The sequence below is a fragment of the Equus przewalskii genome, chromosome 3 (genome assembly GCF_037783145.1).
Source record: "Equus przewalskii isolate Varuska chromosome 3, EquPr2, whole genome shotgun sequence".
NCBI lineage: Eukaryota > Metazoa > Chordata > Mammalia > Perissodactyla > Equidae > Equus > Equus przewalskii.
Window position 1 is genome coordinate 26,465,874 of NC_091833.1, and position 27,556 is coordinate 26,493,429.

The window sequence follows — 27,556 nt, forward strand, 5'->3', positions numbered from 1 at the left end:
AAACTGGGCTTTGTTAGCAGACATGACCTGGATCCTCCAGGATCTAACAGCAGTCTGGTCTGATGTGGTCTTCAGGGAGGACCCTTGGGTACCATTTAACGTCATTTCATCCACCATGCTGCACTGTAACTCGCCCAAACCACCATTTATTGCGAAGTGGCATCAGGGAGAGTTTGGCTCAACGACATCTTGTCTCCTTCTAGTTACATTTGTTACATACCTTCTCTCTTCTGAGCAAGATGTTAGGTGCTTTATACTTGTTCTAACAACTCTGTGAGTAGATAACTAATGCTCACCTTTTATAAATGAGGAAACTGAGGCTCAGAAATGTTCAATGGCCCGAAGTCAGTGTGCTTCCCAGCTGTCTCTGCCTGACGTTTATTGCTCAAGGTTCGGGTGCTGGGTTGGAGCCCAGGACCGAGGCGGCCAAGATAAACTGCGGCAGGTACACTGAGCATCTCAGCACAGTTTGTCTCCATCCCTGAGGAAGACAGTTCCGGTGGAGGATGTTCTCAGTAGTGCCGTTTCACCCCCTTCCTAGCCTTCGAGGTATCATGTTATTCCCCCTAGTCTTACTTTAGCATCACTGTCTAGACATGAATTCCCGAGTTTACCATTTGTTTTATGGGACTCTTCTCACCTGAACAGGCAGGTGGCCTGGCATTCTTGGCTGCATGTCTTTCGGAGGAAATACATCTAAGAAGTGATAGTATTTAATCGCACACCCTGAAGTCCAGCCAGACTTAACAGTTGAGAGTGCTCCTTAAACATAAGGCAAGGGTGAAAGGCAACGCTGATCTTTCTAGAATTGTGCTAGGAGGCTGTGCAGGGGAACATGATTGCTTCAAACTCGGACTGCTCCAGTTTTCTAGTTTCTTTCCAGGAGGGAACTTGGGCTTTAGTGTCAGACCTACTTGAGGTCAGTGCTTCCTGCTCCCACTTCTTAGCTCTGTGATTGCTTATAAGATGCCACATTGTAAAATAGGAAAATATAACCCATCTTTCAGTTGTCGTGAGGATGAAATGTAATGGTCCCTAAAACCACCCAGCCCATGGTGGGCTCTGAATGGTCAGTAGCCATTATTAGCATCATTATCATCCACATGTGCCCCACCTGTTTATAGACTTTTCTGGGTAACTAAACCAAGGGGATTGAGGTCAACCTGGATTCATTGGTATAAATGAGTTTTGCTTGCTTTTGTACTTTCTTTCTTTCTTTCTTTTTCTTTCTTTCTTGTTGGTGAGGAAGCTTGGCCCTGAGCTAACATTTGTGCAAATCCTCCTCCATTTTGTATGTGGGATGCTGCCTCAGCATGGCTTGATGAGTGGTATGTAGCTCTGTGCCCAGGATCCAAACCAGTGAACCCCAAGACGCCAAAGCAGAGTGCATGAACTTTACCACTACGCCATGGGGCCAGGCCCCTTACTTTTGTACTTTCTGTAAATGAATTGTGTTTAATTTTTGATGCAGGCTTAGTGCAATTATTTCCAAACCTGGATGGCAGCTTTTTTGATGGAAATGTTATCTATTGAATTCCTGCACGAGCCAGGCTTTGTCCTGGTATTCCACCATCTTTACGGTTTTTTAGGACGCAGATTAAGAGGAGATATGTGAGCCTGAAGACCCTTTGGAACCTCTTCTGTGCACTGAGTGAAACAGCACAACCCCCAGCCTGTAGTTTTAGCAGTGTCCCAGCCTCACATCCTCCCTAAACTTGGCAGTAAAAGCCTTGTTCTTCCATTCATTCCGATGATTTATATTCTCTCTGGGCGTCTAATATTAAACAGGGGAATTCCGACATGTTCCATAACACATTTGCTGTAACTTGATACCATGAACTAAACTTGCTGTTATTTATCATTTCTTTTTATTTTTTCTCATTCCAGCGTAAAGCCAAGGTAGAAGCAATGACCCTGGACCTTGCTCTGCTCCGTAGCGTGCAGCATTTTGCTCAAGCGTTCAAGGCCAAGAATGTGTGAGTGTTCCAGCAGAGGGTTATAGATCATAATAGCTTGCTATTGTAATGTCTTTATCAGATGAACACAATTGGGAGAAGGCAAGGCTGTTGTGTTGTCTTGGCGTCCAAACAGAGGCTCATTTATGTTGGCCCTGTTAAGGTGTACGGTATTTTCTTGACTCTGAGTCACCCTCATTATGAGATGTGTCATCAATCTCATAACAGCTTCTCAGATAAAAAAGAAAAGATACTATTAAAGCACTAGTAAAAGTGGCTAATAAAAACCAGCTGATGGTAAGACGCGTCCTGATTATAGACTTTTTGCAGTGCATCTCAGAATCAAGGAAATGTGTATTTTAATTGCATTCAGAAACAAGAAACCTCAGTTAGTGAGGACTGCAAAGAGGCTCACCATCACGAGCATGAGAAAGTTCTGCTGTTTCTCCAGCCTGCAACGATTGTACGTGGTGCATGAACATGGCTCCAAAAACATGGACTCACATCATGAGAAACTTACTCCTTTTTTCATTCTTTTTCAGTCTTTCAAAATGCCTGAAGGAGGAAGGCTTCGCTAGGGGCTGGCACATTTTTATGCGATCCCATGCTCACTTCTCTTTCTAACAGAGAGAGCACAGGCCCAAAACCCAAAGTTAAGGAGAGCATTGGTGGCTAGCTCCATTTTAATGACAATATTTTGTTTCCAAGTGTTTATTTTTACGATTACCTCTGATTTAGGGCAGGCGATACTGGTTTTTCATTTACCACAGTGGTTTAAATTTCATTAAAAAAAAACTTGAATTTTTTTTCGGTGAGTTGGTTTAAAGATGAGGGTTCAGTCAGTAATAGTACAGGTGGTGCCAAGGGTAAGATAGTTCCAAAAGTGGCATCAGAATGACGGAATTTGGAGAACACTGCTGCATGACAAGCTGTCTGTGGGTTAGGCTCTGTTGGGAGCATTGGTTTTGTAGTAATCCAAGCCCATGAGGGATGTATCTGATGGGGGGGGGGGGGTATCTTGCACCAGATATTCAGATGGTACTATGTAGATCTGACCTCACAATGCCATCCATTCCAATCCAGTCCCTTTTGAGTCTTCCTTACTTGCTCACTCTGCTCTTTTAGACTGGTAAGAAGTCTGCTCTCTGGAGCCCTTTCTGGAGCAAGCAAGTGGCCTGAGTCCTTGAGGTTGAAATATGCAGTCAGAATCTTCAGAGAGAGTTGCATCATCCCCCTAAGTGCGGGCTGTGCGCTCATAGGAATAGTTGGTTAGCATCCCAGCCAGCCAGCAGACCCGGAGAGCCCTACTGCAGGCGCTCTTTCAATGCTCAGTGCTTGGTAGCAGCTAGGCCTTGCCAGAGCTCTCAGAGAACCTCAGTCAGGGCACAGCAGTAGCTTTCAAGACGTTTGTTCATTTACACCTTCCTCATTCATTTATCCACGTGTTTATTCACTTAACACACATTCGGTGAGTGTTTCCAAAGCCCCAGGCACTATTCTAGGTTCTGGGAAGAAAGTGGTCGCCATTGGAAGCCCACTTAGGCTTGAACAAGCCATAATCTCAGTTGTTGGCCTGTGGTGTCTTATTACTCATGGCTGACTATTTTTTATAATATGTTTGGGAGGGAATAATAGTAACAATAACAACAATAGCTCATTTACTGAGGGCTTATTATGGGCCACACACTAAGAACCCCTTGCATGCATTTTCTGATTGAATTCTCAAAACAACCCGTTGGAGTTGTGCTTATCACTCTCTCTATTATACAGATGAGGAAAGTTAGACCAGAGAGGGTAGGTTAGTGATCTGAAGGCATGTGGCTGGGAAGCAGAGGGATTGAGATCCTCTGTGGTTAGTCACTCCAGGGCCCCCACTTAACCACCATGCTGTTCTGTCCTTCATTCTAAACGTGGTGGAAACTGAGATCAGAGAAAGTGAGGGATTCTCTGCCAAGAGTCACTTGGCAGGTTGGTGGCAGATGTAGGATTTCCATCCAGTTCTGACTTTGTGCTCTCTCCTGGACACCATGCTGCTCCAGCAGGAGCTTGGATATCCCGCCTCCCGAAGCTTCCTCCAGTTCTTGTGTCAGACCGCACTGGGAGGGAGCTGTTCTGCTGAAGAGAGCCAACGGTTACGTAACAGGACTGCCTTCCAAGTCTTAACAGGGCCATTCGTTTTTAACCATTAAATAGTTCAGAAATCATCCAATTCAACTGCCTTTTGTAATCACCAAGCCCAGGCTCTTGCAGAAGGCTATCACCCATTTTGCTCTAATCCTAGATTTTAGCAAATGACTTTGTATTTTTGTACTTGTAGGTTCAGAAACAGGGGCGATTTTCCTTTTCGCAACCGTGTACCACAGACCTCTTTTTATCTGTCTCTCGAGAGTACAGTATTTTACATGGCTTAGAGAAATATTGTGGTGGCGAAAATATGCATAAAACAGCGAGTGATTTTCCTTTTGAAACCCTGCCAAAGTGAAATCTCTCACGGATAGGCAGATGACAGTTCCGTACTTACAGGTCTTTAGATTCTGAGAACTGTCAGGAGTGAATTTAAGTGCTGGTGACTGGGCTGCCAAAAAAACATGTGTAGCTCTATTCTTATCATCACCTCCCATCTTTAGACATTAAGATTTCCTTGTGTGTAAAACATAATGACAAATGAAAGAAAGGCTGCCAGTTCTGAACCAATCTCATTTTGTGCTGTTGGACTGAGGAGAGGAAAAACCCGTCAATTGAAATTCCATGTGGATGCCCGCATTTAATATTCCGTTTTAAAGCCTGTCTATAAGCGCGCCAGAAGTATTATCAGGCTCCTTTTTCCTGTGCATGTTCCCTGGATTCGTGCTCCGGCTCCAGTGTTGCCCCACGCTGGGATAGGCAGCAACTGTGTAGGCTGAGACCGAAAAAGGTGGAAACAGATGCTAAATGTAGACCTTGGTGGAAGATGCAGCTCGTCGCACTGCAGAGCTGCCTTCTTCCTGAAGGAGAGGTGGAGTCAGCCTCTTCTGGGATGTCCTCCTTTTTTAGCGGGATGGGTGGGAGGGAGGGAGGGAGGCCATTTTAGAATGAGTGCTGCTAATAATGATTAGACAAAATGATGGCTGCTCATCAACTTTTTTTCTCTGTGCAGGGCAATGTGGTGAGCACTTCTGCATATATTCTATCTTTAATTTCTTAGCACAGCCCTAGGCATTAGTCATTTTTATCTTTATTTTACAAATTAAAAGGCTTCAGCCTTTCACAGAGAGGCTAAATCACTTTCCGAACTCAAGCAAGTGGTCGATCCAGAACTTGAACCCCAGTCTGTCTGAATCCCAGAGGATGATTCTTTTCGTTACATCTCACACTTCAGTCTTTTTTTTCAGCAGAGATTTCTGTATTGGTTTGTATTGTCGAGGAACAAGTTACTCCGAAATTTAGTGGCTTAGAACCACTTTAAAACAGTAAACATTTCTATCCTCTCTTTCTCTGTCAGTTTGTTTAAATCAGGATTCAAATAAGCCCAATGCATTTTAATCTATAGAATTTCCCTCAACATTTTTTTTTTTTTTAACTTTTTTAATGCAACATATTTGTTTAAGAGACCAGGTTGTCCTCTAGAGCTTTCTGTAGTTTATACTTCAAGGCCCGCATCCCCGTGGTGTCATTTAACATGTTCTTTTGTCTTCTAAGTTTCCTCTGAAATGGTAGCTAACTCTAGAGACTTGATCAAATTCCTAAGTTTTTGGCAAGAATATTTTGTAGGTGGTGGTGTAGTCTCCCATCAGGAGGACACGTATGCCTGATTCCTCAAGCCAGTTTTCTTAAGACTCAGCATGCCCTGACCAGCCCGTTCCTCTGCCCAGCCTCTCTTTGTCTGCTCACCCCCATTTTCATTCATTTACTCTGGTATTCTCCACTCACTCTTCTGGGTGGTCGGTCCAGGGAGCCTCAGCCTGCTTCCAGACAGTTCTCCCCAGAGTCAGTGGTGGTGGTGGTCAGCCAGTGTGTCTCAGGTCGAATTATTTTGGGCATTACTGGAAAGTTCCAAACCAAAGCCTGTGGTAAGTCCCAACCAAATTGAGTTTTGAAGGATATTTTTGTTGAAACTGCAATCCTGGAGAACAGCCAGACTCCACACTGCCTGGTAGGCAGTGGCATCCATCAGAGTATGAAGAGCTGGGACACTTACTAATCATTCAGACGAATATTGGGATTTTTTGTAACGGGCTCTGAAACAATAGTCTGTTGTTTGTGGTGCTTTGGCACATTTTCACCCCTAGTTCTAGCTCCTTCGTTTACTGAAAAGCACACATTTTGAACAGGGGCTGGGACAGCTCAACAGCTCCTAGCACGAAGAACTTCGTAAATATTTGTTTCTTTTTCAGATAGTGCTTTATAGCTTGAGGTCCATAGATCCCTGAAATAATGGATACTAAGATTCTAATCCTGAAATTTTTAAAGTTGGTGATGGCACATAGTATAGGAAATTCGTTGTTTGGATCCCGGTTACCAATCAACTCTTATAATATTCACCAAGGACTTTGATTCATCATGGAAATTAATTGAAATTGATAGTAAGTTCATATTAAAATAATATATGCCACTCTAAAGGTTTCTAGAACTTCATTTTTGATCATAGCTTTCTACTTTCTCTTCTCAACTTTGTCTCCAGCATAATTTAATGAAATTAGGCTTTATTTCACTTAAAAAATACTATAGGATAGTGATGTTAAAAAAAAAAAAAGATTAAAAGAACAGTTTTCTATCCCCTCTTTACTTTTTAAATATTTGAAAGGGAAAATTTTTAACGAAGTTATTTATTTTCACTTTTTACAAAATTACTTTCAGGATTTGAATCTACTAATCCCAGATATAATATTCTTGAATTCTTATTCCAAATTTTGCTGTCTCAGATCCTTCTATGGAAGTGGGTGGCCTATAAATTATAAATAAATTCCAAATTGTGAGCGATGAAGAGCCCTGAAGAGCGATGTGTAAATTATAGCTTAATCTTTCTTTTTCTTCTCAGCTCAATTTTAAATATACTGTTTTAGCCAATGTATCTGTGTTGCTCTTTGCTCAACATGAGAAATCCATTTCTGGTTTGCCTAACAGAGGATCATGTTGCTTGGCTTGTCTACACAGTACGAAAACTAAAAGAAAAACAGAGGCAGATTTTAGCTGTAAGGAACTCTCTAAATCTAGATATTAATTATGATTTTTCAGGAGAAATTTTAAGTCTACAAGTTAATTTTTTCCCGTCCCGTAAGTTTTCCATCTTAAGGTACTGAAAAATCATACTGTGAAACATTTAATGTGTCTAGAAACATCAAGGAAGAACACTTCCCTCATAAGTAAATTTTTTGCCTTCAGAAACAACTCTTTTGGGATCAAATCTTTTTATATATTTCTTTAAAAAATATTTCTCAAATAGGTTATACACTGTCACCCTTTATTAAACAAAAATACTAACTCAAAGTACTACAGTGTAGTGCAAGGGTCAGCACACTTTTTTTGTAAAGGACCAGAGTAAATATTTTAGATTTTTTAGGCCATAAGATCTCTGTTGCAACTACTCAGCTCTGCCTTTGTAGAATGAAGGCGGCCATGGAAAACATTTAAATGGATGAGCATGACTGTGTTCCAATCAAACTTTATTTACCAAAACAGGCGATAGGCTGGATTTGCCCAAGGGCCATAGTGTGCCAGCCCCTGGTATAGTGGAAAGAATACAGGATTTTGGGATCAACTGAACTTAGATTTAAAGCCCAGCTTTGCTACTTACCAGCTGTGTGGCCTTGGGCAAACTCTTAGTGTCTCTGGGCCTCACTTTTCAGTTCTATATAAAGTAGATTATCACATACACTTTTCAGGGTTGTTGAAGAGAAGAGGTGTAACGCATGAAATGACCAGCACACCTCAGTGCATTGTGCCTATGACTGTTATTAATATATAATTGTTTCTTATCTCAATCCTAACATGATTTGAGAGGTTTTTAAGAATGCATATATATGATAAAAAAGAAATAAATCGACTCAAGCAAGGAATGGGGACAAAAGTGGACTAGTAAGATGTGATTATAAAGAAAGCATGGATTTCATAAGATCTTTCACAATCATTAAAAATTGGGCCTAAAACTGAGCTTTGAGTTTCCAGGCAATTGAGAGAAGAAGGGAAATGAGCTTCACATTGCCCACAAGCTGTAAGGGTGACAACAAACAAGCAGAAATGATTATTACTATAGTGATGCTCCACTGAGGATCACAGAGTAGTTATTACTCTCCTGAGTATTTTTTTTCCCCTGCCCTTTGCTGCTCTTTACAAAGCCATGAACTTGAGAGATACTTCACAGTTTTCTTTTAGAGTAAATGGCTAGACTCTCTTTTCTTTGCCATTGCTACATCTGTTTCCTTTGGCTTTAGGCAGCTTTTCCAGATGATTCGAGTTGCTTTAAGAGCAACCTGCTTTGGGTAAGTGAGGTAAAATGGGATATACTAAAGATAATTAACCTGTGTATTCCAAGATACCAAAGTACTCCATATGCCTTCTTTCTCCCCTCCTTTTTTTTTCTTTTGGTGAGGAAGATTGGTCCTGAGCTAACATCTGTTGCCAATCTTCTTCTTTTTGCTTGAGGAAGATTGTCACTGAGCTAACATCTGCACCCATCTTCCTCTATTTTGTATATGGGACGCCGCCACAGCATGGCTTGATGAGCACTGTGTTGGTCCATGCCCAGGATCCAAACCCGTGAACCTGTGGCCACTGAAGTGGAGTGCATGAACAGGCCAGCCCCAACTACCCCTCGTTTTTCTTTTTTTTATAAAAAAATTTCTTTTGCCTTTACTTTATTATTTAGTCAATCCTTAGGGCAGTGCTGGGAACTGGGCTAGACATTGGACTTAAACCATTTGCCCATCTCACTTCTCCTGTGCCTTTTCTCTCTCTTACAATAGTCATGAAGCTTATGGATTTTTTTGATAAATTTACATAATGATAATCTTCAAAAACATATCCTTAGTGGAGAAGAAAAATTGTTAAATTAATTAGGGGCCACTTTGCAATTAAATTTGTTGGAAAAAAAGTTTTAGTGAGCCTTTCTGCAGTCATTAAAAGTCATCACTGCTAAGGAATACATGAAAATGTGTTTGAATTCACCACAAGGATGTTTGCAAAATAAACAGTTTTGATTTCCCAACAGAATTCTAGATTCAGCCATCACTATCGTGTTTCGTGAAATCAAAGTGATGTATGTTAATTGAGGACACAAAAACTTCCCTTCCAGGAAGAATAAAAACCCAGCTTTGGAGAGTAAACAGAATTACTCTGTGGTTGCCTCCTCCCACACTCACCATCCCACCAGTGCATAAGGAAGCCAATGTTAAGTCTTTAGCTCTAGCAAATAATATTAATTCTGTTCTTGGTGCTCAACAATGATCACTGAAAGCACTGTACTAGAGCAGGAGTCAGCAATGTTTTTCTGTAAAGAATCAGATAAATAAATATACAAATATCTATATAAATATTTTTGCCTGTGTGAGGCGGATGGTCTCTGTAGCAACTACTCAACCAGTGTTGAATGTTGAGCGAGACCATTGTAATACAAAAGTAGCCACTGATCACACATGTAAATGATTGGGGATGGCTGTGTTCCAATAAAACTTTATTTACAAAAACAGGAAGAGGCTGGGGTTTGGGATTTGTCTGGGGATTGTGGTTTGCTAATCTTTGGACTAGAACCCACTGTCCCTTGAAATGTAACTCATTTTAATGGCAACCTGTCTCAGTATGAGAAATACAAGCCATTTTTCTTAGAAAATGGATTATGTTAGGTCTGGTCAAGATAAATAGGTATGTATATATCCAATGTTGTGTGCATAGTTAATTTCAGTTCTCTGCAGAAAGTATTCTGTGATATTTAGAGGCTGAGAGAAGAGATAAGAGTTTGAGTAAAACAGCACACTGTGCCGAGCTTTGGAAATATCTCCATATGGGAAAGCATGTCAATGAAGACAACTAAGTATTGTTTAAATAGTGAAAACACTAAAGCCCTGATTGGGGTTTAGAACCGTATAATAATGATGATGATGATGATAGTAATTGCTAATGTTTACCACCTATTTATTATGTGTCATGCACAGCTAAGCACTTATATGCCATCCCATTTTGTCCTCACAATGACTCAGAGGGTAGGTCAAAAATGGTAGAATAATGTCATTGTCTTATGGTTCAGCCTAATACAATAATCAACCACATTTCATAGATCAAGAAACTGAGGCTTCAAGAGATTAAGGACCTTGACCAAGGTCATACTGGCTAGTAGGTAGTGAGGCTAGAACTTGGTCCAAAATCCTCCCTGCCACTGAGCTCAGCTTAGATGGTAGTTTGGAGACTCAAAAAGATCTATCTCATTTTGGAAGTGCATCATGTAGGATGCATTGCCTCTGAAGGAGATTTGTCCCATTAATAGGATGGATGACAACCACTGCCTACTGGGACAATTAGTAAGGTCACTTCAAGGCTGAAGGAGATGCTTCTTTCAGCCAATTTTCTATCCCAACAGGAAATTGTTTTGCTGAAAATGTGTAAAGGAAGAGAGAGAGGCTTAACCCCTCAGTTAAGGTACGCAGACTGTTTTCCACCAAATATCTGGAAGTTGTCTCTCCATGGAATTAGTTTAAGCAGAAATGGCAGCTATTTACTCTCATTTGCAGTTGTCTCTATACATTTACTCCAGATGTCAGTATTTATTTCTCCTTAGTTCCCACTTGTCTTTGTAGTGATGCTGATCAGGTAGACAGAAGAAGACCAAAGGGTCATTTTGCTATTTATACATATGAACTGCCAGAGTGATCACTCTTAAATGTAAGCTCAAGCCTGACACTGTCCTGCAGAAAAACCCTTCGGTGATGTCTTGCCACCTGAACTGCCAAGGCTGCACTTGCTGGTGGTCCTCCCAACCCCTTGCCTCCATACTCTGTACTTACAGAGATGCTTAGAGGTTCTGTCTCCTGACTCTGGACCTGTGTGCCTGACTTGTGTCACTCCTCTCCTACCTGTCCATCACCTGCTCACTGGATGACTTTGTCACATCCTGTGCAGACCCTCCCTCTTTCCCTCCTGTTTCCTCCACACAGTGGTTGAATTCATGAGTCACTTCTTGGAGCATTGACCACACTCCTAATCATCACGTTTGGGATAGTTTGGGGGTGCTTTTTTCTATATGGATTTTTCTTTGTTCGCCTGAGCCCAGAGAAGCAGAAACCTTGGCTAATTTGTCTTTGTCTTATCTCTGAATCTCTGTTCTACAACTTACTAAGATGCTGACCTTGGCAAATTCCTTAATCTCTCTGATCCTCAGTCTCTTCATCAGTAAAAGTGGGAGGTGATGGTAATACCATTGTGGGGTGGTTGAGAGGATAATGTTTATAAAACATAGTACAGTCATGTGTCACGTAATGATTGGGATGTGTCATTAGGCGATTTTGCCATTGTGTGAACATCATAGAGTACACTTACACAAACCTAGATAGAATAGCATACTACACACATAGGCTATATGGTACTAATCTTATGGGACCACAGTAGTATATATAGTCCATTGTGGACTAGAACGTCATATGGTACATGACTGTACCTGATACCTAGTAAACACTTAATAAATTTTAGTTTGTATCATCATTGTTGTTCTCATTATCATCATCCTTTGCAATTATTACATTTACTGCCTTATAGTAAGCTCAAGGAAGGGAATGGATGGATGGGTAGATGGATGGATGGGATGTATGGGTGGTTAGGAGGGAAGGAGGAGGATGGGAGGGAAGAAAGGAGGAAGGAAAGAAGGACAAAAATGGAAACACAGAATTCCATTTGGTAACCCAGACTTTGCTTTTAAGGTGCTAACTCTCAGCCATTCAAAGTTCTTGAATTGGTTCCTCCTTGGGTGGTATGGAGGTTATACATTTGTAGATCTTGGGAAACAAATTTTAAAGTAATCCTCTATACAATAGTTATTTCAGGCAAATAACATAAAAGTTCCCTCTAGGGATCTATGAACGCATTTATCTGTTAGGAGCCAGGGCTTCCCTGGCGTGGCGTGGACCAGGTAACCGAGCTAGCCTGGCTTTGCTTGGCATGGACGGGGACCGGCAGCGCTGAGCCCTGCCAGGCCTGTTCTCTGACCTGCACGGAGACCACCTACACAGACCTCGACACAGCAGATCTGTGATGTTAGGGTTAACATGTGGGTACTTTCAGAGAACTCTGGGTTTATGTTAGACTTGGGGAAAGCATTTCAGTGTCTGTGGTTCAGAATTGTATTTCCCAACTTGGCCCATGAATCCAGCTTGGTTTTTCTCCTTGTACCATCTAACCACCCCCATTGTCACACTGAAATTCTACTTTACATAATTGACATGTTGGGAAGTCGTGCTTCAACCACACTGAAATCACATTTTAATAACATAGGAATCGTCTTTTTTCCCCCAGTAAATTGTTGAGAAGCTAATTCTTGTCAGCCTAAAAACTTGAATATACGTTTGAAATAAATCAACGCTGCTACACTGTGGCAGCCTGCTGAAAGTCCCCAAGGAAGGGTATATTTTTAGTTGAACTACTTGTCACTGCACTGTGTTTTTAATATTGTGAGTCCTTTCTTTTCTTCATTTTGTAAGAATCTGCTCAATACCTTGTCATTCAGAAAAATATAAACGAACCCTCTCAATTAAACGCAAAGTTCTTCAGTTTGCCTTTTAAACTTATACTGCTGTTACAGTTCAGTCAGCAACTCATAATCAAAAAGAGATTTGAGCTGAGATTATGCAATAATTGATAATCAAAAACAGAAGGAAGAAGAGGAAGGTTTCTGGTTGTCTCAGAAGCACAAGTAATGGGTAAGCTGACAAACGATATAGTTTGGGGAATGGATCTTGGCAGAATGTCTCCCTCCTAAAGGGACAGCAGTGCCTCGATTTCCCACATCAGCTCTCCACACTCCCAAGAGACTGTCACGGTGGTTCCCAACTTGGCTGTGCTTGGAATCAGCTGGGGATCGTTAAAAAACACTGACGCCTGGCTGCTACCCCCATTCTGATTTAATCGTTCTGGGGTGGGCTTTGGGACTTTGAAAAGCTTTCTGGGCGATTCTCATGGGCTGCTGGAGGGAGCACCAAGCACAGCCCACCTAACAACCAAGGCTCTGGTCCTGGTTGTTCTTCACCCACAGGAGTTCAGCGGGGGTGATAGCTCCACCTTTTCTGCTCTCATCCCTCCCCTAACATAGCTCAGAGCCTGGACAAAGACCTCTGAAGGCCTAGCACTAGTGTGGTATGCTGGAAAGAACACGGCTCTGGAGTCAAACCAGCTCAAGTTCAGATCTTGTCTCGACAGCTTAGGACTCCGAGCAATTTTCTTCTCTTCTCTGAGCCTCGGTTTCCATGTCTGTGAAATGGGGTGATGGAGAGTCAGAGCTGCATTCTGAAGATTAAGAGTGATAGTATTCCTATGTCCAGGGTGTGTCAGCATGGAGAAGAGTGGGCCCTGTGGCAAAAGGCACCTGTGCCTGCACTCACGCCTCACTCAGAGCTCAATGCAGTGAGCTCAGGGGAGGCCTCCATGCCTGCGGGGAGGGGCTCTGGGAGCTCAGAGTAAGGAAGCTACGTGGTGGACATCTCCATGTGCCCACTTAATGATAGGGCTTTAATACCAATGTCAGGGTTTGAGCTTTTAAATTCATGAAGATACTCCTCCCTCCCCACACTTGTGGCTCCCCCCACCACAGATCCTGTCTTGTACTTTCTCTGTTTTATATAACTGCTCAGCAAATGCAGTGCCGAGACCAGACTCTTGGACTGCTGACCTGTATTCCCTGGCTGTGGCCACATCATCTCTCTGGAAAGCCCGTTCCACCCAGAAGATATGGGATAGCTTTTTCTTTTAAATGTACAGCTCTTTTTTCCAGATTTTAAAAGCCCTATAAAACTCTTATGGAAATTTTTTGAGATTATAGGCAAACATACAGAATATAGCACAAATTAACCATAATTCCACCATTTTAGACAGTCATTGTTCACAGTGTGATGGCTGTATTTCCTGTCTTTTCTCTGTGCTCATAGACTCTTAAAAAACTAGGTGTATTATGTATACTTTTTATTAAAAGTTTTTTATTGAGATATAATTTGCATACCATAAAATTCACCAAAGTGTATACAGTTCACTGGTTTTCAGTATATTCACAAGGTTGTTCAACCATAACCACTGTTGAATTCCAGAACATTTTCATCAGCCCAAGAAGAAACCCCTCACTCTTTATTCCCTCCCCACCCCCAGCACCTCTCCAGCAACTGCGAATTCAGTTCCAGTCTCTATGGACTTATGGCCTTTGTGTCTGGCTTTTTTCACTTAGCATAATGTTTTCAAGATTCATTCATGATCAAACTGTACTTCATTCTTTTTGTTGCCAAATAATATTCCACCACATGGCTATAACACATTTTCTTAACCATTCGTTGGTTGATGAACATTTGGGCTGTTTATACTTTTTGGCTCTTATGAATGATGCTTCTGTGAACGTTGGTGGACAGATTTTGTGCAGATGCATATTGTCATTTCTCCTGAGTGTGTTCCTGGGAGTGGAATTGCTGGATCACGTGATAACTTTATGTTTAACTTTTTGAGGAACTGAGAGAGACTTTTCCACAGCTGCTGCCACACCATTTTCCATTCCCACTGGCAAGGTATGAAGATTCCAGTATCTCCACATCCTCACCAATTCTTCTCATTGTCCTTTTTAAATTAAATTATAGCCATCCTTTTTTATTATAGCCATCCTAGTGCTTATGTTACATATATTCTTATGTATTCAAACATATATGTTTTTCTTCATACTGAGTAAGTCATGGGCATTTTTTTTATGTTATTGAATATATTTCTCTTATTTGCATTTTAAGGACTTTACAGTAATCCATTGCATATCGGTAAAATTTTTTAACTAATCTTGAATTGTTGGATGCTAGGTTACTTCTAATTTTTTTGTTGCTATTAGTAGCACTGGTAATGCGCTGTGCATACCTCTTGTTGGATCTCTTGTTTTCCTAGGATCAAGTCCTACAAGAGGCGTTTCTGGATCAAAGCATATGAATATCTTTTAATACTGCCATATAATTCCGAAAAAATTGGCCATGAAAACCCTATGAATGGCAGTGGAGCATTGGTGATAGAACGCCAGACGATGAGAGGATGGTGCATAAAAAGACCAGCCAGGGTTCCTGCTCTGCTGTCCACAGGGTCCCTAGGAGTCAGAATTGACTCAACAGCACTAACGTCAACAAAAATACTTATTACAAAAGGCGAGGTATATGTTTATTAGCCATCAAAATTCTTTTTTCAGTTGCTTTTTCATGTTATCTGGGCCCATTGCAGCCATCAAGAGAAACCACTTCCTGCTGGGGGTGGAAGAGAAATCTTAGGTGTTCCTTCGTTGGTGAAGAAGCACGAGGGAGCTCAGTGGAGCTGAGTAGCGTGTAAGTGGGCAGAACCCTGGACTGGGAGTCAGGAAGGACTGGCTGTCATCCAACTCTATCACTCCTTGTTTCCTAGGTCATTCTTTGTCTTAGATGGTGTCCCAGGCTCCTCCTGGGATCTTTTCAATTGTAGAAGCACAGCTCCGACACGTGACTCTGCTGACTCTTCAGGAACTTCCCCTGACCAGCTCTGCTCTGCCACGTAAAGCAGGAGCTGCCACCCTATTAGAGGGAAGGCTTCACACTGATCTTAGACAAGAACTAGCTGTGACCTTTAAAGACCCTGATACCAAAAGAGATTTCAGTCCCCGGCTTCTCAGCCCTGTTAGACCCTCAGGTGTCTTGGACCACGCAGATCTTTCTTCCTTGTTTCCCATCCAATGGGAGGGTTTCCCATCCAATGGGAGGGTTTCCCAAGCTTAGTGGAGCTTCGCATCAGGTCCATTTCTGTTTTATTTGCAGCTCCTTCTCTACAGCACTGTTGGAGGGTAGGTTTGCTATTCAGTATCTGCACTGGCAAGCAGCCAGTTGTGGCTTTCCATCCTGCTTCTCATATTGTGCGTGTCTTCTTTGGGTAATTTTTGATGTGATCACATTGGCCTAATTCTATTTTGTTTTAAAAGGCTTAACTGCCTTTATGATTTTTCAGGCAGATGTTAAAGATATATATTTTGGTATTACGTGTAAATAATGTTTGATTACACAAGTCCTGTGACAACAAAAATGGTACATATGTGCCTGTTGCAGAACATTTGAAAAAATATTGAAAAGCATAAATATGAAAAATGAAAATTGCCCATTTTCCTGGCCCTCCATTAATTTGTCTTTGTTTCTTGAAATTTTTTACTGCAGAGATTTTCAAATATGCACCAGAAAGAAAAGAGGTGGACTGTCCCATCTCCTTTGCCCAACTTCCATAATTATCAGCATATGGTCAATTTTATTCCTTTCTCTTACTAGATTATTTTAAAGCAAATCCATGACATCATAAATTTTTGTCCATGAATATACTATTACCATCCCTCAATTGAGACCACTGTTCATATTTCAGAATATCATGTTCTGCTTTTTAAGTTTCAATAGAATGATAGGCATTCTATAGGAAAGACATTAAATATGTATGTGTATAAATATACATTTCATTTTTTTGTGCATGCATGAGGAAGATTCGCCCTGCGCTAACATCAGTTGCCAATCCTCCTCTTTTCTTTTGCTTGAGGAAGATTAGCTCTGCATAACATCTGTGCCAATCTTCCTCTACTTTGTATGTAGGATGTCTCCACAGCATGGCTAGTGAGTGGAATACGTCTGCCCCTGGGATCTGAACCTGTGAACCCCGGGCCACTGAAGCAGAGCACGGAACTTTAACCCATTGGCCATGGGGGTGGCCCATTTCAAATATTTCTGAAAAATTTTTTTCTAATAATGTATGTTTTCCCCTAGATTTTCCACAGTCATTTAGTGGAGATAGTAAATTACTACAATAATACCATAAGGTTGTAGAAAATGTGGTGAATAATATGTTAAAGAAAGAAACAAAATTTTAAAAGTTTCAACCTCATCTTTTAAACAATGGCTAAAATTCAGATGCTGAGAAATAAATTCAACTTGACGTGGTGAAATTCTAATAATAGGCAGAAATAATGTCACAGACTAAAATGATGTAGCTTTGTGGAAGCTATCTATTGTCAAGAAAAAGAGAAAGTCACCTTGTTTTCTCTGAACTCACTATATCTTGCTTGAGTCTCAGTGAGTCTTTGTTCGTGGTGGAAATGTGAGGATGAGGTGGACTGGGCCTGGAGAGCTGTGAGCCCCAGCTGCTTCAGTGAGGGGGCAAGGAGCCCAGCTGGAGGCCACTTGACTCAATCTGAGAGTATGAGGATGGACCTCTCAGAGCCTAGGGAGGTTTTGGGTTTTTTTTTTTTTTAATTTGAAGTATTATTTACATACCCTAAAATTCACCACTTTGAAGTATACAACTCAGTGGTTTTTAGTATGTTCACAGAGTTGTACAACTATCATCACTATCTACTTCCAGGACATTTTCTTCACTCTAGAAGAAACCCCATACCTGTACTCATTAGCAGTCATTCCCTATCTTCCCCTGCGTCCCCTCCAGCCCTAGGCAACAACTGATCTTTTTGTCTCTACCAATATGCCTGTTCTGGACATTTCTATATGAATGCAATCATACAATATGTCTTCTTTTGTGACTGGCTTCTTTCACTTAGCATAATGTTTAAGTTCATCCATGTCGTAGCCTGATCAGTACTTCATTTTTTTTTAAGGCCGAATAATATTCCATTATATGGATAGGTCATGTTTTGTTTATCCATTCATCAGTTGATGGACATTTGAGTTATTTCCACTTTTTGGCTGCTATAAATAATGCTGCTATGAACACTGTTCTCATTGTTCTGCTCTCTGGTATGACATAATGATACTTAGGGGCTAAAGGTGTTGGAAGGTAGGCTGATGGGGACAGTGAATCATCTCTTTAGGGATTTGCATTCCTTCCAAGCTCAACACCAAGACCCTTTACGAGGCCCTCTTGAAGGAGTGTCCACTGGAACAGGCCCAGTGGTCTTGTAATCACTGAGGAACCACGTCTCCTGGGGAGAAATTTTCAAGTCCATGATCATAGCCAACCAGAGACCAAGATGTTGAGTGACCCTTGTCTGGTTTAAGAAGAGAGCTTTAGCACAAAGTGACAGGCTGAATCCAACTTGGGCTCAATTATTTTGTAAAGCTTTTTGTTTATTTGACCTTCCCTGACCCAGGAAATAATTCTAACCAATCAGTGCTGGTTCCCTTTGGCCCTGGGGTCTGATTGCTTTACAGCTGATGACAGAGGGGCCACATTGCTACACACATCTGAATTAATCCTCAACTCCTGAGCCTTGTGCTGCTCTCTGGCAAGGTTGTATTTCTTCATTAGCTATTCCCGGGGCCCAGGGAGTCCCAGAGGATGTCAGAGTACATTAATTTTTATCATAACATGGAATCTTTCAGGTCTGAATGGCAGCACACAGCTGTCAGGGGCTTTCTGAACTCTATTATAGCTCCATATATCTCTAGGCAAAACAGAGGAAAGAGTCCTCATTGGCAAGGAAATGTACAAAATGCATGAGATGTTTTATTATTTGAGTGACTTGACCATGCACTTAAGCACATTCCCCAACTAATTTTTTTCCTATTGTCCATGTAAGTTTACTTTAGCCACCCCACATTGAAACCCCCTCCCTTCATTATAACTGTACAACGTATGTTTTAAATAAGTTCTCTTTGCATAATGGTAATGAAATCATCATCTGGTACTTACAGCTCTTCTATAAATATAAAAAAAAGTTCCCATGATATTTTCAGCAGAATTTATGCATCCATAGTATTGCAGAAGTTTGTAAATAATGGCTTGTAATGCTTAATATTACTTTATGTCCACAAAATGTAATTTTAATTTGAAGGAATGCTAATGTGTTTCTGGAAAATCTAGTTATTTCTTTTATTGCCTTTATTTTCCCCACTTACCAATTGAGTACAAGGTTTGGAGGGATGCGTTTTACCTAGAGAGGATGCCCAGGTATTATTTTAATAAAAGCGCTGTCAACAAATGCCAGGAACTCCCTATGCACAAGATCTTGTATTAGACACTGCTCGGTGTGGACATAAGGCCCCTCCCACTAGGAAATCATATTCAAAGAGAGAAGACAATGTTTTCAGTTGTGAGAGTAAATGTGTTCTTAGCAGGCATAGCCAAGTCCTCTACTGCCAGCTCCAGTCCTCCACTCGTTTCCTGGATAAGTCTGATTTCTTAGCAATTGATGTGTTTTCTAAGGCCAGGTGGACTATTCATTTAATTACTCCCACTGCCGGGCAGCCTAACTGCATGAGCTCTGTGAGCCATGGAGCAGAGTTCCCCAAAATTCATATATCACTATTTATATGTAAGATGGACACAGACAAATACTCTATTTATCTTAGCAGGCACTAATTATTAAAAACCCAAACCAGAACAGCAACCCCACTTATCAGATGTTTTTGCAAAGGATGAGGCTAAGAAATACACATGAGGTGGTTTCCAGTGCATTTTTTAAAAAGTAAATACAGGTGTTCCATAAATTTGATGAAAACTAGGCGAGTGGTATATAAATGACTGTGTTGTGGATAATGCTGGCCTAGAGAGAGACTCTTTGGGTTTTTAGATAAAGTACTGACCATGCATGCAATGCTTTAAAAAACAAATGACAGTGAACTTAAGTGTGAGCAAAGATGAAGAGAACTTTCACAAATGACATCTTATTTAATTTTCAGGGACTCAGTAATTCAACAAGCTTCTATTGTATGTCAGCTCAGTGCTAGGGATGGGAGCACAGAGGTGACTTCACATACAGACTGTCCTTCAGGGGTTTCTCATCCGTTGTTATGACTTACTCCTTTTTGTGTATGGGAAAACTAAGGGCACCAGAAAAACAAATTCCCTCCTCTCTAAATAATGCCAGCCCCAACCCTCCCCATCTGCCGGCTTCATCCCTTCTTTCATTTGTATGATTAATATTCACATTTTCTGAGTTCTCTTGTGGAGTTTACTAAACTCCAATTTGGTCTCCCAAGACTTCTTTCCTATCATGAGTGAATTTCTTCAGGACATGATCATGATTCATTTGTCAGATGCACAAATGGGAATTTGCCAAGAGAGACATTGGGTAATTTGCATTTCCTCAATCTGTGGGAGCTGTGTTCAAGTGAGGTTGCTAGGTTATAAGTGTGGTTGAAGCTATTTATTCTTACTCTCCCTGCCCCCCATCTTTATTGTGCTTATCATTGATTGCCCATTTTATTAAATATTCCCCGAAAGCCAGAACACAGGGCAGTAAAGTTCTAAATGCAAAGGGCAGGAGAGAAATGGAAACAACTGAACTGTAATACCAGAGTCAGACCTGCATTTGAGATATCAAGTCAATTGGATTAAGTGCTATTGGTGACATAATTATCAGATTGATGCGTTTTTCCTAGAAAGCCCTCTTGGAAGAAGATGTGGGCATATTCCTCTTTTATAGTTAGAATCAATGAGATAGAGATTTTGCTGCTGGGACTGCACATGAGGGGATGGGAAAACATAATCAAGATAATGGACATGAGGCAAAAATTTAAGGAAATAACAAAAACAAGAGTGTTTCCGTTTTCTGTTAAGTGTATGTACTGATGTTCTGGAATTCACTATAAGAAGTTGTAAATGGTGCATGAAATGAAAAATTCCCGGTGGTCTCCAGGGGATACAGCCAGTGCTCTGCTCTATTCCTGCTGATTGGTTTGGATTATTTTCTCTATTCCAACTTAAGAAGAAAAAAAATGTGGCTAGGTTATCTTGACAGCAGAATCCACTCTGGGTTAATTATTATTTTAATACTTGATGGTGTTTCTCAAATTTTTGAAATACATGGGTCCTTTAAAGTTGAGAAGCACAGCTGAAGGGTCACTGGCCACCTAAACACTTTAACTTTATGTGTTCTAATTTCTTGTGATTTATTTGCTTCATTTCCTTGCATGTTTATTCAACATCTTATCTCCCAGAGATAGTGAGTAAGAACATGGGAAACACTATGTAGGCATTTTATAAATATGGGAGACAGTTATATACCTATTTTATATCTCTGAATTATTGATGTATATCATGTCCCCAAAGTATAGCCCAAGGTCTAGGAAACAGGAAGCTGAGAAAAAGAAAGTGGCCTGCTCTAGGTACCATCTCCATCATGGTGGATCCTGGGCACTTCACATTTTTCTCTAATTCTCACAGCTGTCAAACATAAGGATATTATTATTCCCTTTTGTCATTATTATCATTGTGATTTTGAGAGGCTAATTATATCTTTTTCCAGTACATTATAGTAACTAAAGCATTTTTTAGAAGTTTGCCTATATACCACCTAAAATCATCTTGAATCTTACTGTTACTACACAAAGGGCACGATCTGCTTGCCACAAGACAGAAGCCAATTGTCAAGAGGCAAGATGGTGGCAGAGAAAGGGCATTTTATTACAGCTTGCTAGCAAGAGGGAAGATGGCTGACTAATGTCCAAAAGAACCATATTCAGGGGGGCACAGAATCCTGAAGCAGTTATATAGGCCAATGAGTTATAGGGGAGGGGTTAGGAATGTTGACCCTCTGGTGTTACAGACTGGGAGTCGCCACACCAGATCTTTCAGTTGTCATTGATGATGGCTGTCAGCATAGTCTCTCTGTTCAGGGGTCATCACATTCCTAAGGAACTCAAAAGAAGAAAGTTATTGTCTTATCACAGCTGGGAGGTATATGCACTAGCAGGGGTCATAAAATCTCCAGAGCAGGTGGACCTCCTGGAGTGTGCAAATCCATCTGGGTTAGTTAGTCAGAGGTCATCCAAAGTTATAACATAGTCTGTTTTCTACAATATGGCTTCCCTTATGTCAACCTTGTGTTGAGCTGGTTTCATTACTAGTGGTATGCACACTGCATTTAGTGCGGTTGTGGTCTTGTGGATTGCTGGAGTATGGAGAACCTTCACTGGGATTGAGGTAGCTGTCGAAGAGAATTGCTATGTTCAGTTTTATGCTGCCATCCGTGAGTTCAAAAGAAACCAGCCTTAGTTATTTGAGCAGGGATCCATGTTGAAATTCTACAATAATTTTTTTCCCCTTTCTTTTCTGGAAGAAAAAGGCAGCTGAATACCAGGTAAGACTGAAAAACAGTTGCTTTTGGGATTTTGGGTTCTTAGGTCCTTTCTATTGAATTTCAGAGTATTTCAAAATAGTATGAATTCTTGCAACTCGCTTGAGAAATGCCCGAGATGGTGTGTCATTCTGTTTCAAGGAGGAATTGAAAAGTATTTCCCTTTACATAACATTGCCCTTAGCTCATTTTTTCTCTGCCTCTGAAATGGAATCCCCAAAAGCCACAATTGTGCTAACATTCCAAGGAGTGTTTATTTAACCTGTGGAAGCCGGCCTCATTTTTTGGGAGCATGTCAGGCTTCAATTTACAAATCTTCACTGGGACTAAACCTGGTGGTGATTGCTACTGCTCCTCACAGACTCTTCTAAGGCACCTTCTCAGTCCTCAGGTTTGAAATTATGTGTCTGATGATTCTTAGGTGCCTTGAGTCATAATGGGCTGGTCTTGTCTCCAGAGCATGAATAACTCTGTCTTTATTGATCAACTAGGACCAAATTCACCTTTTCCTTCCTCCTTATGCCATTTGTTTGGTAATCATTTTATTTAAATCATTTATTTAAAGCATGGCTATGTAACAGCCTATAGACCAAATGTCACTGGAAAATAGCATTGATTCAGATGTATCCATTCAAGTATGTACCAGAGGCTTACTTATTACTACTTGCAAGACCTTGGGCAAACAAAGACTTCTTTACTCAGAGACATTGACTGTTGTCTACTGGCAGAGACAACATTTGCACATACAGATTGTGGCTCGTGGTGCAAAGTGTTCAGCAATGTAGGAATGGACACACCCCAGGCAGAATTGAAGGCCAAGCCTCCTGGGAGATGCCGCACCTCAGAAGTTGATGCTCCATTTATAGTAAACACTTGGGATGTGCTGTGACTGGGTTGTTGCCAGTAGTGGTGAGCATTCAGATTAGTCAGCGAGGTTGAGAAGGGTGATGGGCTTTTGTGGAGGATACTGATGGGATCCTGGCCCTCACCAGGTTGATAGCACTAGTAGCTTGGTGCCTTGGTGGGGACTTGAAGGCCAGGGAACTGGGAAACGGCTGGCTCTCCTGTCCCATGCAGCTGTCTATTGGTAGCAAGGTTGAAGGAGCTTGTGTCCTGTTGGCTGTGTCTGTCTTTCTGTCAGTCATAATGTTGTCAACCTCATAAAAGGTCTAGGGAAATTGTTTAGGAATTTCAGAAGAGGGAGGTATTGCTTCTCTTCCAGATAAGGAGCATGGATTCTTCAAGAAAGTGTCTTCCGAGTATCCTTTGCAAATGGAGAGCATTGTGACATGTTGAATGGGCAGCTGGGGCAGAGTGTGGGCTCCTGTTAGATCCATCCAAGTGGCCCCACTGGAGGACGTCAAGAAAGCACTGTGTCACTGCTTGAGCAGAGATCAGAGAGTCGTGTGATAAAAATGTCAATTTCTCTACTGTCCAGAAATCTCCACTCTTATCATCACCATGCATGAGAGCCAGTTTGGAGACAGGCTGAAGTTCAAGCCTTTTATTCTATTCTGATTGCTTAATGTCACATTATTACACTGCTGCTTGCCGCTGCACGGGGTGTGCACTGGACAACTCTGGGGACGCCATTCAGATAGACCACTGTCTATGTCCAACCCTGTGATCCCGCGGTAGTAAGCATTCCTATTCTCTTGCTTTAAAGGCTACTTGTTTTCATGGCTAAGAAAAGATTTTGGTGGTAGATAGTCCTGGATTTGAATTCCGTCTCCTGCAGTTACTGGCAAGAAACATTTTTGAAGCTTAATTTTCTCACTTGTAAAATGATGATTATGTTTCCTACCTTGCAGGTTGCTATGATGACTAAAATAGAATATCAGCATACCAAGAACTACCAACAATGTCGCCTCAGACTGAAATTATGTGAATGCCCCAAGCAAGGAAAAAGTATAGGCCTCTCTGGGTTCATATTTTCTAGACTTACGTGATTAAATAAGCAGGCATTTCTTGAACATTCTCTGTAACCGAAGTCTCATGCTCAGTTTTATTTGATGACAGACCTTGGGACTCCACTTCTTCTTTAAAACACTTACATGTAGGACATAAAATTATGTAAGAAAGGACTTTTGTGATTGATAGGACATTCAGGGAGTTTCCACCAAGACTAGCTGCAGCAGTTGCCTAGGGAATTATCCAGGCATTGAAGGTTTCCAAATTCAGAGGACGAGCCATTCTTTTGGTTGGGGTGGTCCAGGAAGGTTCCACAGGAGATGTGGAATATGACCTGTCTCTTAAAAGGACAGAGGACAGTCAGCATGAGTGCTGTAGACTTGGACCAAATGTTCCCAGTCTCTATACGGTTATGCTTACCTGTTCTCTCTGCAAGTAGATTTTAAAATTTGTCTTCTCTTCTCAAGTTTTCTCCTGGAATTCAGAGCAAGGCACATTATAAATAGTCCATGCGTATTTTACTTGACTTAGTTCAATTCAACAGTTTTGTATTAATCGCCTGTCAAGTGCAAGGTGCTCTGCAAGTCGCTGCAGAGATGCCGAGATGAATGAGGCCCAATTGCTGTAGTCTCACTGGGTGTAGTTGGTACACAAATACACAAATGACTCAGCCCAGGGATGCGAGCAGTACCATTAGAAGCACACAAAGTGCTATTGTTTTTCTCCAATTTTTTATTGAGGTGATTTTACATATATCAAAATTCACCCTTTTTATTGTACAGTTCTGTGAGTTGTGACACACAGTAGTGGCATCACCACAATTAAGATATACAACAGTTTCATCACCCCCCAAATTTCCTTTGTGCCCCTTTGTAGAATTTCCCACCTCTTACACCCAGCCCCCGGCAACCATTGATTTTTTTCTGTCCCTAGAGTTTTGCCTTTTTCAGAACGTTATATAAATGGAGGTATTCCATATGTAGCTTTTTGAGTTTAGCTTCTTTCACATAGCTTGATGCATGATTAGTTATCTGTTGCTGTTAAATTACCCCCAAAATTTAGTGACTTAAAACAACAAACATTTATTACCTCACTCTATTAGTTTTCTATGGCTGTTGTAATGAATTATCACAAATGTGTTAGCTTAACACAACACATATCCGGGGTGCAGGAATGTATATTCCGACCAGCTTTATATAACATGATACAAATATGATAATATTATAAATAAATCTGCTAATTTTAAGGGTAGAAAATATCTTACTTTTGTTTTTGCTACTAGTGGAGTTTAGCATGTTAAACCTTGTACTGGTTATTTGTAATCTAGTTTTATAAAATTTTAAAATATCTTCATCAATATTTCTGCTAGGCTCTTAGAATGTGTTTAAATTGGCCCCAGTATTCATGATGGGTCAAGGAAGGGAGAAAGTAGAGGTAGCAAGACCAGGTAGGGCTATTGCAGTGAGCAGAGCTAAAGGCATCAGAACTGGAGGCAGGAGTAACAGTGGTTGTCTCAGCTCGGGTTCCCTAGAGATCAAGACTGGGATGGGATGTTTGCTCATTTGATTCATTGGGGAAGTGCTCTCAGAAGGCAGGGAGGGAAATGGATTGTGTTCAAATGGAGACTAGCTTCAGTGTGATCCCACGGGGAGCTCTGGCAGAAGAATTATACCAGAGTTGGTTCTCCTTGTTAGGAGAGCATCTGGATATGGGCATGACTTTCCAGATATAACGTCAAAGACAATATTCTGGAGAAGCCAGTGCTCTGGGCAGTTGGGAATGAGTCCACTGGACCCATAAATGAGATCTAGCTCCAACTCCATTGGAAATGTAGAGGACTGGACTAAATATTGAGAGTCTGTGAAGTGTTTAGAGATATTGGTGTTGACCAGTCATAGAAGTTATGGAAGAATATGGGATAGCAAATGTTTCCTAAGTGTTTATAATGAGGTGACTGGTTTGAGAGTATCACCTGTTGCAGAAAGAAGGACATCAGGAAAGGGAGAAGACTTGAGGAGAGAAGATGAAGAAATTTAGATTTGGGGTGGATAGGAATGAGATTTTGGAACTTGGGAGGGATATAGGGGCTAGAGCTATGGGTTTGAAGTTCATCCTTATGGAGATGTTGTTTGGAGTCTCTGGCCGATTGAAATTACTATAGAGAAGAGTTTTGAGCCTGAATCAAAGAAGGTTGAAAGTGGACCTCTAGGTAGAAGAGGAAGGGCTGGAGGAGACAGAAGATGAGGCAGCGGTAGCCTTAGGAGCAGATCCAAGAGTGGACTGTATCTCAGAAGCTGAGAGAGGAAAGAGGGCCAGGAATTAGGAAGGAGCAGGGTCCTTTGTGATAGAGAAGTCTAGTCTCAACAGAGGGGAAGTTTTGAATTTGTTGATTGAGGAGCCATTGCAACTTTGAGGGGTTCTGGACAGTGATGGGACAGAATTCAGTCGACCTGGTGATAAGAAATGAATTTGAGGCAAGGAAAGAGATTATAAATGGAGATGAATATTTCAAAACTATAGACCATGAATGGGAAGAGAGGCCAGTGCAACTTGAAAGAGCTGCAATGTCAAGTAGACATCTTTTGTTCTCTTTCCAGCACTCTCTCTCCCATCTGACTGCCTTTCTTCCACGTTCTTTTCTCCACTTTCTTTCCTTCTGTCCCGATTTTCTCTTGATTGATGCTCAGAAAAATCTGAGTAGCCTGATAGGCAGCAAGAATGCACCAGTGGAGAGAGAGATTGACAAGGCCTTAAGAGAGGGACAATTAATGGGACACCAGAGGGGTTGTACACGTGAAACTAATATACTGTTAATGTCAATTAAACCTGGATTTGAAATAAAAAAGAAGAGGGGCGGGAAGAAAACAGAGATCAGCTTTGATAGCCTTTGGACTAGGGCTCCTTTCTATTTATCATCATCATCCAATGCTTTTTCCCGTATGAAATATCACTTATGGCTGCTCTGGTTAGAAAGCTTGGCTCATTGTCACTCCCACTGATGACCAGCAGCACTACCCACTGGTAAATAATTAGAACCCCTCCCTCCTTACCATAAAGCCATTGTTCTCTGGCCCAAAGGAATGTGTTGGCTCTAGAGGATGGGACTGCTGCTTTCCAAACATCATCCCCAGCAGGCTCAGAGAATGCCTTGGGTCCACTCAACAGAGAGGCGGGGGCTCTCTCCATGGGCAGATTAGAACCACAGAGAACAAGCATGCCCCTCTATTGGAATGTCCAGTTCTATACGCGGAAGACAACCTTTCCTGTCCTCACTCGTCCCTCACAGACCAAACTCTACCAGAGAAGAAAATAATCAGCCCCTGAAAGTGCTGACTAATAGCATCAGCTTTGGAATTGGAGAGATACTATTTTTGTTTCCATTCTCTCTTCATAGTTTGAACTTTCCTTTTGATATTCCGTAAATATTCATCATCTCAGAGCCTTTTGAATTGCAATGGTTTTTAGTCAAAACTGA

At 41.3% G+C, this 27,556-nt stretch overlaps 1 protein-coding gene across 10 annotated transcripts in view; it reads left to right on the forward strand.

The window, feature by feature from the left end:
* The window catches only part of WWOX (WW domain containing oxidoreductase), a 934,855-nt gene that overhangs the window by 236,249 nt on the left and 671,050 nt on the right, over positions 1-27,556 (forward strand). For all 10 annotated transcript variants that reach the window (XR_011538010.1, XR_011538011.1, XM_008522432.2 and 7 more), the window contains exon 6: positions 1,888-1,976. Coding sequence is in view for 8 of the 10 variants with exons in the window: in XM_008522432.2 (XP_008520654.1) it covers positions 1,888-1,976 (89 nt within the window). In the remaining 2 variants the exon portion in view is untranslated. The remainder of the gene's footprint in view (positions 1-1,887; positions 1,977-27,556) is intronic.